The sequence below is a fragment of the Rhyacophila brunnea genome, unplaced genomic scaffold, assembly GCF_057557595.1.
Source record: "Rhyacophila brunnea isolate RB1 unplaced genomic scaffold, BYU_Rbru_1.0 scaffold_4, whole genome shotgun sequence".
Lineage (NCBI taxonomy): Eukaryota > Metazoa > Arthropoda > Insecta > Trichoptera > Rhyacophilidae > Rhyacophila > Rhyacophila brunnea.
In genome coordinates, this window is record NW_028233068.1 from 44129250 (window position 1) to 44142144 (window position 12895).

General features: G+C 33.1%; 1 protein-coding gene across 1 annotated transcript in view; it reads right to left on the bottom strand.

The window, feature by feature from the left end:
• The window catches only part of LOC147067416 (apolipophorins-like), a 78837-nt gene that overhangs the window by 40386 nt on the left and 25556 nt on the right, over positions 1-12895 (bottom strand). The window contains exons 11-21 of the mRNA XM_085953937.1: positions 10531-10683; positions 10133-10283; positions 9128-9248; positions 7846-8008; positions 7262-7471; positions 6956-7135; positions 5333-5520; positions 5084-5195; positions 3765-3913; positions 2664-2923; positions 1885-2172 (exon numbers count right to left, since the gene is read on the bottom strand). Coding sequence (XP_085810063.1) covers positions 1885-2172; positions 2664-2923; positions 3765-3913; positions 5084-5195; positions 5333-5520; positions 6956-7135; positions 7262-7471; positions 7846-8008; positions 9128-9248; positions 10133-10283; positions 10531-10683 — 1975 coding nt within the window. The remainder of the gene's footprint in view (positions 1-1884; positions 2173-2663; positions 2924-3764; positions 3914-5083; positions 5196-5332; positions 5521-6955; positions 7136-7261; positions 7472-7845; positions 8009-9127; positions 9249-10132; positions 10284-10530; positions 10684-12895) is intronic.

Here is a 12895-nt window from a genome sequence, read left to right on the forward strand (position 1 = left end):
GTGAATAGTGGTTACAATGCTTTTTAACATTTTTTGGATTATAGATGTGGTAAGTTTACATTTTTGTTTTTATTTTTATTTTCCAGGCCTTCACTGAGATAAAAACGCCTCGAATCAATTTTTAATGAATATTATCATTCAGAATATTTAAAAGACCAATCACAAAAAATCTGAAAAACAGTGGGGTACACCATACATATATGATACATACGTACAGTACCCATAATAAAATGTCACAAAAGGTTGTCGTCTAGTTTATGCTGTCAAGTCATTAAACATTAATTTTGCTCTAACTATTAATTCAACAGCATAAAAATGAATGTACCTATTTTCCATTGTTACCTACCGTACTATAATTAGATATAGTATTTGTACTATAATTAATTATAGTCCACGTCCAGTCCATGTACAATATAAAAAAGTATAGTACACCGAAAATTCTATATTTTGAATTTTGGAAAAAAGTCTTAAAGAAATAATTTCTACATTTAAAAAATACACCAAAATAGCATAATTTTCATATTTTCTTACCATAATTTGGTGCGAAGTAATGGAGCAAAATTTGGCGAGCGTAGACAAAAAATTTGTTTGAGAGGTAAAAAAAAGTTTTCAGACTTTTTCAGATTCGCCGGTTAAAAAAATTTTGACATGAAATTTCTCAAATCCCCAGTTATTTTTTTGAGACAAACTAAAAACCTATACATTTTCAACTGAAAACAATGCATACTATAATTTTTGGTACCGCATACAATTCGGTGACAAAAGGATGGCAACACTGCTATGTGTATACATGCATGAAACTTTACATATTTACGAGTATAATCCCAATCTCATCTAAATATTATTATTAAAAATATTCTATAATATTATAAAAAATCCTGTATAAAATCAGTGCATTTAATTTATAAACTTATTTTATTATTTCCAAACAATAATGAACTACATACAGCTTATTAAAAAAACTTATCGCACCCCCAAAAGTACACTGTAGTATGTCAAAATCAGCCATTTTCCAGGAGAGCCGAAACAAACTTTTTGAACCATGTTTATGGTACTTGATTTAATGTGTAATGGCTTTACAGTGTCCATTTTTTTTGTAGAATTGGAAAATAATATGCTTATCTTTCTATTGACATTAATTTAAAGATTAAAAAGACAGTTGGTATTTTTGTAAAAAAAAAAATATATTTTTGAGTTACATCCTTGTACTTCAAGGAAATTAAAATAAACTCTGGGTTCAACTGTCAAAATAAGTATAACTCAGTGTTGACTCTTACTGAAAAATGAATTTCTGGAAGGCCACTGGAGCAACTCAGTTACCCCAGTGTTCCCCTAGGGACTTGTTTTTTTGCTATAAAGATATTATAAGAAGGGCAATGGAGTATCAGAGTTACTGGAGTGTTCTTCTCAATGTTTGAGTCAATTTATTTAAAAGAACACTGAAGTTAGGCGTATATCTTATTATTAATATAATAAAATAAATAAATAAAATAATAAATATTTTTTTTAGAGATACGCTAGTGTTCTCCTGAAATAGAGAAATAAAAATGTAATTAAACTGCATTCATAACTCAAAACAGCCATTTTTATACTCTTTTTGTGTAGTAAGCAAAACATAATATGTCATCCAATTTACTAAAAGTGGATTGCATCATTCGAATCATTTGAGAAATCAAAGTATAATCCTAATTGTATAGTAGTTGTTTGTACAAATTTGTCCTTAAAATGGTCATTAGTCGAAGGTTTGTGCTTCGAGACCAACTGTGTTCGTTTTCAAATCGCCTGTCACGTTCGTCTGGGACAAATCAGCCGGATTCATTATACCTACTGGTAATTTTGCAAATTGACAAATATAAAAAAAAACTATTAATAGCAGGTAGTTACCGTCAAGTCTGAAGTTGTCACTTTGTTGTCCAGGAGCTGAATACTCAAGGATGGGTTTGTAAGCATTTCTTCCTCCCTGTCTCTCGGTGATGACGCCGATCCTTCCCATCATCTTGTCTTCGTCGTTGACCAACTTGACAGTGACACTCTTTTCCCTGTCATTCATGATTGCGGTAGCTGATGCTTGGAGTACCTTGATGGGTGAATCAAAGCTGGCTGCCAGAGAGTACAGTCCTGGTTGAGTGATCTTGTCCAAGCGAGTGGTTACCTTGCGAGATTTTCTGGCACCTATCAAATCGAAAAACAATGTTTAAAACACATTCGTGGACATGACATCTATGTCGTATTTTGTGAGATGTGACATGACAGAACATCCTGTACTGTGGAACGGAATAAAACACAAGGTTTATAGAAGTCGTATTTTGGATTAAAACAATATGTTCCCTGCTACTTGTGTCATGTTGCGAACATATTTCCATTAGTATCTTAAGACCTAACTCATTTCTATATATCTAAATCGAAAATTTAAAAAATATTTTTTTTAATATGACATGTTGTATCACTAACATGTGTTAGCTATCATGTGTCCGCGAATGTGTTAATTAATCAAGCTTGTGGCAGACAGAGGAGAGTGGAGACATTTCTTGGTGTTGATTAGGACCCATATTGGGTTGTGGGTTGACTGCCAATGATGACGATTTAAGACTGAATACATAGATACGCATCATGATTTGTCAATATGTATATGAAATATTTAGAGAACATGCTTAGCAACACACCTTGCGCTTCCAAACTCAATTCCCATGAGCTCTTTCCTTCGGTCTCAGTGTTCATTCCATACAAATGGAAACTTCTGAGGTCATCCTTCTCCAGGTACACAATAACCTTGGCGGGTCCGCTCAAGGGGAAGAGAGCTTCTCCGGCAACCTTAACCTTGGGAGATTCTTCGGATGAAGCCCACGGTATCACGTAGTCGGTGCAGAGAGTCAATCCGATGCTCTGGGAAAGCTGGTCGAAGCAGTCATGTGCTTGTTTGTAGCTGCAAAATGAAATACAGTAATATAAAAATACTGGCATACACCAAATATTTCTGTGGTATTCGGGAAAAACCATCTACCATAACCAGGTACCTAGTCATCAAATTTAAAGGTTCACAGGGGGCTGTGTCATCTGTATGTACCAGTGGCGAAGGGTGGAGGTAGGCTGTTAAGATCTGACATAAATAGTCCACAATAAACTTTGTCAGTCATACGTATTTCTTTTCATTGAACTAAGTCTACAATTTACAGATGGTGTTGGTCAGTTTTTTAAAATGCAATTAAACAATGCGAAAACCAAGCCACAATATTAATAATTGTCAAAAAATGATAGTCTATCTGTTAAATATCTAAAATTATCCCATTAAACGATACAGAATTTTGCATATTTTATGGGTAAAATAATATTTTTTATCTACTATGGTTTGGTTTAGGCAGGGCTTAGTGAATTTTGATAAATTAACCAACAACATGTGTAATAGGTATTCTTAATTCAATAAGTATGAATAAAAAGGTGTGCACTATTTTGTCAAATCGCCATAACATTTCAAAACTATTTGTTCGGTTTACGCAAGGGTTAATTGATTTTTAAAAACTAACCAACACCATCTGTAAATTATTGTAGTATTAGTTCAATAGAAACAAATATGAATGACTGACAAAGTTTAATGTGCACTGTTTATGTCGGATCTTAACAGCCTACCTCCACCCTTCGCCACTGGTATGTACATAGTAGATACTAGTAAAAATGTGGAATGCAATGTTCAATGTTATCATTTCAGTTGTATTATATACCTACTAAGTTCATGTCTCTGAAGATAACAATTATGATATTATATTTACCCCTTGGTGTCAAACTTGAGTTCCTTATCAACGTCTGTGCATCCTTTTTGCCTGGTGAAGAAGACCACTTCGTTGACGGCTGTGATCAGTTCTTGCTTTTCTACTGGAAGTCCCACTTTCATGTCAAATCCTTTGCCACCTTCCACAAGCTGCAAATGCAACAGGCACATTAAACATATAATAGTATGATTTTTTTTTAATTTAAGCGCACCTATAAAATAAACAAACATTTATTCCCATTTTTATCAATATTTTGTACCAATTTTTTTTTTGACAAAGGAATAAGAATTTTGTATTCATTCTAGTTGCGTTAATAATGCGGAGAGCCATAGATCATTGGCAATGCAGAATAACAATTGGTGGCCAGAAAATAAACAACTATAACTTAAGATTCGCAGATGATACCACACTAATCACTGCTGATGAAAGAAATCTCACAGAGCTGCTACACCGGGTAGAGGAAGAGAGTCGCAAATACGGCCTCCTTATTAATAGGAATAAGACCAAGTTAATGGTTATCGATTGGGCTAACCTTCTACCAACAGTATGTACACTCCAAAACTTAGAAACGATGGACGAGTTTGTATATCTGGGATCGACCATCAGTGGAAAGGGTGGATGTGAAGCGGAAATAAGAAGGCGTACACAGATTACAAAAATTCGATGACACGTCTTACTACTATATGGAAGGATCGGGGAATTTCGATTGCCACAAAAATAATGTTTGTGTAAACATTAGTGTTCTCTATATTTTATTTTTATACGTCGACTCGAGTCATGCACCCTGAAGGCAAGGGAGCGGAAGGCAATCGATGCCTTTGAGATGTGGTGTTGGCGCCGAATGCTTCGTATTTCTTGGATGGAACACAGGACGAACCAGTCAATAATCCAGAGACTGCAGATAAAGGAACGGCTCTCGACAGTATGTCTAAGACGCATTCTGCAGTTTTTTGGGCATATTGTACGGCGCGGAGACTGGTGGTTTTGGGTGGCCTTCAGGGAAGGCGAAGCAGAGGAAGAGCGCCTGCGCATTAGAGCGACCAAGTGAAAGAGCTGCCTGGGGGCACCATTCATTCGGCCCTGAGAGAAGCGCAAGATCGAGAAGAATGGAACGTGTCGGTCGCTCAAAGGATGGAAAAATTAAAAAAACGGTCATGATCTTCAGCAATGAGTATACGACCAAGAAGTAGTTGCGTTAAGAATGGTTGAATATGATTATTATTTTTTGAGTCTGATTTATTAACTCAATAAATTTTAAATTAGAAATGAGCTAATAATAAATTTATATAAAGTAAGTACTGTATAATATATATGGTTACCTTAGCAACGACATGGACACCAGTTGATGATTGAAGAGTAGTGACAGTCTTGAGACCAGTAGCGAACACGTCAGCATCAATCGAGAGGGTTCCGGTAATCTCAACGCTTGCGCTGTGGATAACAATAATCATACGTTGTATTAGCAAATAATATACTTGTCCTAAAATCTTCGATTAAGTTGATTTAGAATGATGCCATTGAACTTACAGAATATATTCAGTCAAATAGAATATATTTTTTGTCCTCACCTCGGGATGACTTCAATATCGATCTTGGCGTTTTGAATGTCTCGGAGGAACTGTCTGATATCCATATCTCCTCCAAAAGTGAGCTTTCCGGTGCTGGCTCCTTCTAGGTTGAGCTTCAAAGGAAGACCTGACGCTGTGGGGTATGCCAATTCCATATCCATAAACAGGATGTTGGAGTTTACTTCGTGCTGCAACCGATAATTGAATAGGTAATGTAGGAACAACAATCTATATTTGCGTACGGATTATGTGTAATATTATTTATTATTTAATTTGAATTCGATGCATATACTTGTTATTGATTATTATTTACTTATGTCTTTGATCAACATTGTTCAACCATCCTTCTAAAGTTTTATCAAACGTTTTATGGTCTTTTCTAAATTCAGTAGATTCTGATATTCATGTACTTAATTATGTACTTGGTTATTCAATTCTAACCATTTTTGTACTCTCTGAATATATACTATTCATTACTTTGTCAAACTACTCCTGCGCATTCGTGGGTATTCTGCGAAAAAGCACTAAGTCAAAATTTTGCTGTTTTGACTTAATGATGAGGTAATCTTATTAAGAGTACGCTCTATAGTCTACAAAAACACACACAGTCATATCTATAAAACTGGCGAAGATAATTTATGTTATAAGTCAAAAAGACATACATCTATTCAGATAAAAAGCACTAAATGGACTTAGCGCATTTGCTTCTCTCATTCTCAGGCTATATTCACAAAATTCTGTGTGCGAAACTGCACTAAGTCATACTCAAAGCAATATCGCAGAAAGGAATTTGCCTTTTATATATATAAAAAAAGTTTAGACCGTCCAAACTTTCAAACTCGATTATCTCAAAACTAGTATTTTTGACTTAATGCTTATTCGCAGAATACTCACGATATATTCTATACATAAGACTACTTTCGGCCATTACAGCAGCTAAATATGGTAGGAAAGTATCGAAATATTAACACTTATTGTAAAAATTACAATAAGTTAGCCATCTGAACGGTCAAAACTGTCGATCTCACTCTAAAATTTATCATAGCCAAGAGAGAGTGCTGTTAAAACATAGTACTTATTGTAACAATTTCAACTAACTTATTGTAATTGTTACAAAAAGTGCTAATACTTGGATACTCTCCTACCTTAGATAGCGGCCGAAAGCAGTCTTGTGTATAGAATAGATGCGCTGATGTTATGAGATTTCAATTGAGCAACCTAATTTGACTATTCATTTGATTTAATTGGTTTATGTTTTTGATTATTGTGTATTTTAATATCAATTTTAATTATATGCGAGGTTTGTATACACCAACAGACAAGTTTGTAAATATTGTGTTGTATAATTATTTTTAACCAATTGAAAATGTCTATTATCATGAAAACGGTCGTGTGTTAAAATTTGTATATTAATTGTGGAAAAAGTCAGAAAGATAAATTATTATTGATGTGTTGGGTTTTGAAAATGATTTTTTTCCCATTATTTGTGTGTTATACACATTGTAGTAGGTAGTAGTTATAATTAACCAAATATTAAGGTACCTGCCTGTGTACTTTTTAGTGTGAGTGGTGAGGATTTTTTAGATTCAGCAATAATAAAGTCAATAAAAAGTCGAAACTTACAGAGAATTTCTGAGCGCCATCGATTCCTCCTTCGACTAAATCAAAGATTCTGTCGATGAGGGATTCAAAAGAGGCGGGCTGGTCATCTCCCAGAGATAGGAACACGGCTTCTGATCCGAAGATCTTCACAAACACGTCCATATCGAGGTTTCCTTTGTATCCAGGGATATCGGTCTTCAGCTGAAATACAATGTTAAATTTCATTTGCAATATTTCAACGAAAATTTTAGTTAATATTCATATTTTTTCATGAAACTAAGAAAAATCAACATTGATAATAAGAATATGATATTAAATTTGGCTTACTTTGTTTCCAAAGGCGGACACTTGCTTCTGCACATCTCGCTTGCTCTTCAGCCCACTTTGTTTCAGTCGGTTTTGAATTTTCTCATAGATGCTAGTGGTGGTATCTTTCATGCGATTATACAACTGCTGGGGAGTGTGAGTGCTCACTACTCCGTGGGGTCCAAAGTACTCCTCCAGAATGCGGTCCAAGTTTCCTTGACGGGCTCCAAGCTGTATAGTTTAACATATTATTATAAAAAATAATCACAGTTTTTAAAGGAACCATATTTGTATGTTAATTTCAAAAAAATTACTAAGTCACGGTTCTTCACTGCAGATTCAGTGAATTGATGAACCAGCTAAACTCCATATTGGTATAGTTTTTTTAAAATCTGAAATTAAATAACCAGAAGGCGGTAAACTAATATTTTAACCGGTGGTAATAATTTCATTGTAGTACATAAATAACACAGTCATAGTTTCAATTGGACAATAAATAGATAAAGCGTTAATAAACTTTGTGAATTGAAATGTTAGGTGATCATATTGTGTTAATATTTGAAAATATGAAAGATGAAAATGTCATGAATAATTAATTATTATACCTCAATCAAATTAATGTTCTTTCCAAAGACTTCGGCGGTGAGGTTCATGTTGACTGATCTGGGCAAGAAGGAGGTTTGCGAGTAGATGACGTTGGTCTCAACCACTGATCCCACTCCCAGAGTGTCCAAGTTGTAGCTCATTTCGTAGGCTTGAGAGTATTTCCTGTAAATAAAATTATTTTAGAAACTTTTCTTTACCTTATATTTAATAGTTACACGCAAGTAAATTTCTACTAGAGACTCTAGTGACGAACTTACGAAACATGCAATATAGTACAATTTACTGAAAATTTACAAAATTAAAAACTGAGTTAATTAATTATTAAAGTATTGACAAGAAGAATTAACAATTTTTAATTCTAATGTAAACTAATACCCTGTTTACACTTGGATGGATTTACTGCTAACAGTACATATTATTATCGCGGCCGTAACAAGAAAATGCATGTGTGCAAGTTGCAAAATTGCATGCATGGATTAAAAAAATTCAAAAGATTCTCAATTTTCACAATGACAACATCGCAGCTCGCTTAAACTTGAAGAATGAGATTGAAGAGATAGTCAGCACTTTAAAACGTATGAACAGTTATTATTGCGATAGTTTAAAATACACACTATCGGTGCCAGTAAATCCATGCACGTGTACAGGCATTATTATGTTATATATTGAAAGCATCACCTTATTACTATTTACATATTTCCTTCTGATTATTTTTATTATTTTTATCATTGAAACATAGTTTTATAAGATCTCAAGAAAGCTTAGAAGTAGTTTTGAATAACTCATAATTTAATTAATTAATTTTAACAGATAGATAGCTATTATTTATTCGATTTAAAAAATAGAATGAAAAAATGCGTGTAATGTAAAATCCTATGCGTTTATATCGAAATACAGTTCGGTATGGTCACAATACCCTTTTATTCGTAACACATTTAAAAGTAAATTGTATTAAATTGCATGTTTCGTAATTTATTCACTAGATATTATTATTTGGAGCACCGAACTTCTGACTGTGTTGAATTTTTTGCCTATGAATTCAAATAAAATGGAATTTTTTTTTAATATAATTTAAATTATCTACAACCTGATTAAATTAATGTTTTATTTGTTTTATCAATAGTAACATTTGTGCAATGCCAATTTTATAGTGTATTGCCATAATGTAGTGAATTTTAGTAATTTCATGTTTGATGTCAGCCATTTTAAATATGAATACTACATACACATCAATGTTTTATTTTTCTATTGTATCATATTTTGCTAGATTTAGATCCTTACCTGGGGTCAAGTGGGTAAGTCTTCTTAAAAGTGAAAGTTCTGAAGTATTCACGGAGTTTTGCATTGGAAGGGTTTGTGGAAGCGCGAATGTTCTTCAGAGAAGACGTGATGAAAGATCCAACTGTAAGTCATAATACATAATATTATTAATAAATACACATACATAATACATTTGTATCTTAGGTATATATGTGAAAATCTTTAACAAGAATAGCTTAAAATCTTGTAATCTAGGCATTACTTACTCGGTAAGCCCTTTTTGTTTTTAAATACCTTTTATTTTTACACCCCTCTTGGGACACAGGTCTTTTGTACAAGCCATGAAACACCGAAATAGATTTAGTGCACAGAACAGATTAATAAGATAGAAAAATATCAAAGCCAGCGCCATAGATCAGGACTTCTATGACAGTTTTGGTTTATGACTTAATGAGAGGTAAGGAATGTCCTCAGATGTTGTATTTACATGACAAATTTTAATGATATTGTAATAACCACAGAACAGATTAATAAGACAGAAATGGAAAGTCAGTCGCCCTGGAGCAAGATTTTGAAGTCGGATTTTGTTTATAACGGTTAAGCCATAAAGTGATTGAAATACAAAGCCTCCGGAATATCACTAATATTGAATGCGCATTTCGGTTGCATGACAAACTTTAATGTATACAGATGTAAATGTTGAAAATAATACATTTTTTAACACGTATTTAAGTTTATTTAATATTTTTCCACACTCGGGAATAGTACTTCATACAAACATATCCTGAAGGTAATGCACTTTCCATTATTTTTGCGTTCCTTGCTTCAGTGGTTGTCGCTTACCTAATTGCAAGAACAGTACGGATTTGTTTTCCAGAGTATACATTTTTTTCAATAGTGTCACACATGAACCATATCAATTTTATATCTAAATTTGAAATGAATACCTGTGTTTTTATAACATGATAAAAATAAATATGTAGTTGAATAAATAATAGTAAATATTAGTTTCATTAAAATTTATACCTTGCAAGACTGGTTCGGGTGATTCGAGTACCCTCTTGACAGTTTCTACCAATTCTGGGCAGGGGCAGTTTAACAGAGCCAAGTAAGCCTTGATTCTCAATTCGGAGTCCTCATTCTTGTCTTCCAAGATTCTGAAAGCTGTTGCTTGTAACTGGAAGTAAAACAATAAAGAGTACATAATTGTGTGTTGTATTTTTAGACAGTTTCGCATACCTATTTGAACTTTTAATGCAGATAACCAATAAAATAATAAATTACAATACTTCAAGTAACTGAGTTAAATATGTATTTAATTGTATCTTATATGTTATTATTGTCCTGTAAATATTATATGGAGTGATTTAAATTCTTAATAAATTTGATTTTTTTTAAAAAGGAATTGTGTTTTTTATACGTACGTCTCTGATGCATGCATCACCGGAGAATGCCTCGAGAGCTGCAACTCTGACTCTTGGTTCCACAGAACTATCAGATGCGCAGCGAACCAGGGTGTCTACGACACAGTTTTCAATGTGCCTGATGTTATTAATACCCTTGAGGATGGCAACGATCTGAAATACAAAATATTAATTTAATAACATCGGGATATTAATGTCATTAATTTACCGTTGGCAAAGAATTTTACAATGCATCGAAGAATCAAGGCATTAAGGTTGAGCTAATAGTTACTAATGACATCTTCTTTCTTTCGACCATATACGATCCTAATCCACAGAGTGGAGGTTTGTATTAACAGATTTTATTTTTACGAGAAATGGATGTCAGCGACTTTTGCTCAACCCATTAGGTCCATAATCTGACTCATACACAAATTGAAAAACAATATGTGAACTTGCCAGACCCAGGATACGAACCTGGGACACTCGACACTATAGACCGGCGCTTAAGCCACGCGGCCATCGTGGGGTGACATCTAGTAATGGCTTATAATGTTTAAGCATGCGTTTAAAAATTAATAAATGTAAAAAATCTTAACACCACTGCACATGCATGTACTGAAATATGACTATATTCTAAAACATTAGAGCGGGAGGTTTAAAAGAATACTATTTTATGTAATAAAAATACTTTATGTAGTCATCAAATGTTTAAAATAAATATAAAGGATAATATGGCTTCAAAATTATATAAATAGATTATCTACAACGTTTAAGGAATGTCCAGGATCATGCTTTGAAAATACAATAAAAGCTCCAATTTGACCTACGCTGAGCATGTCCGCCCTTAATAAGAATTGGATTATAAATTTGACACTCATTTGTCTACTATAATATCAAAAATTACTCAAATTTATTGTCACAAAGGTGCCGTAGTTGCTCAATTTGGTAGAAATATATTAATTTTATTTTTATTATATTATCATAATTTTCTTTTATACAATTATTAAAAGAATTTATTCAACTACCTACATTGTTCATAAAAATGGTCGTTTAGGAAGAAAGCTCATTTCATTAAATGATTTTTCGGTTCTTGTCTATTTGGTGGAAGCTAGCGGCAAACAAATTTTGAAAATAGCCGATATAGTGGATTCTTTGTTAGGTTCGGCTATAAAAATTGCTGCTATTCCCGTCTTGCTTCCGGTAAACAGACTTGCACCGAATTTTCTAACTGTATGTAAGCTGATCTTTGAATTAAAGAATATTTTTTTTATTTTTTCTTATTGTTTTCTTATCAAATATTTGCTTTAGTGAATGGAAATCTATATTTTTAAGTAATTAATATTACTATCAAATATATTATAAAACAATACATTATCTTTTACTAAAATTCATTTGATAAAAAAAACTTAAGATAAATAGAACTCAATAATAATAGAAAAATTAGACAAAATTTTAAATGGTATAAAGTTCAATGAACTAAACCAGATTATGATAGGTTATCTAACAGTAGGTAATTATTGCTTCTTTTTCCATACTGAATATAGAGATTTATGTAAGCATATAAATATTTAAGTATTTATATTACTCGTATTATTTACATATATATATTTTTGCGTTAGTTTGAGAGAGCGAAATAATATTTTAAAAAGTACTTTTCTAAATTACATAGGTACTTATTTGTTATATTGTTATCGAGGCTGCTTAGCCGACGTAGGTGAGGGACATATTACATTTGTTACAGACGGGTATTTATTACACGTGCGGAAATCTATTGCCGACAATACTCATTGTTGCGACGAAAATGAAAAATAGTGCCTGTACACATGCATGGATTTATTGGCAGTAATAGTGCGTATTTTAAACTACCGTGACAATAACTGTTCACACGTAAAAGTGTTGACTGTCTCGCCAATCTCATTCTTCAAGAGTAAGGGAGACACGGTGTTATCATTTAATGGTACTATATTTTGAGATTGTTTTTTTTGCCGGCAGGTTCGCCACTATCGTTCTACTGCGCAGGTGCAAAAATCCCTACTGTCGCATGACAATTCAGAAGCTTCCAAAATTTTTTGATTCATGCATGCAAGCTTCAGGATAATATACATTTACCCATACATTATCTTGTTATGGCCGCTGTAATAATACTGTAATACTGTTAACAGTTAATTCATGCACATGTAAATGGGGTATAATATCTCGTATAATTATGGCGGCCATAACACGAAAATGCATTTGTAAAAACGTATATCGTGCAAAATTACAAGATTGCATGCATGGATCAAAAAAGTTCAGAAAAGCTCCTGAATTTTCAAGCGACAATTGGACCGTGCGATATCTCGCAGTAGAACAATAGTGGTGAACCTGCCGGTAAAAAAATGAATTA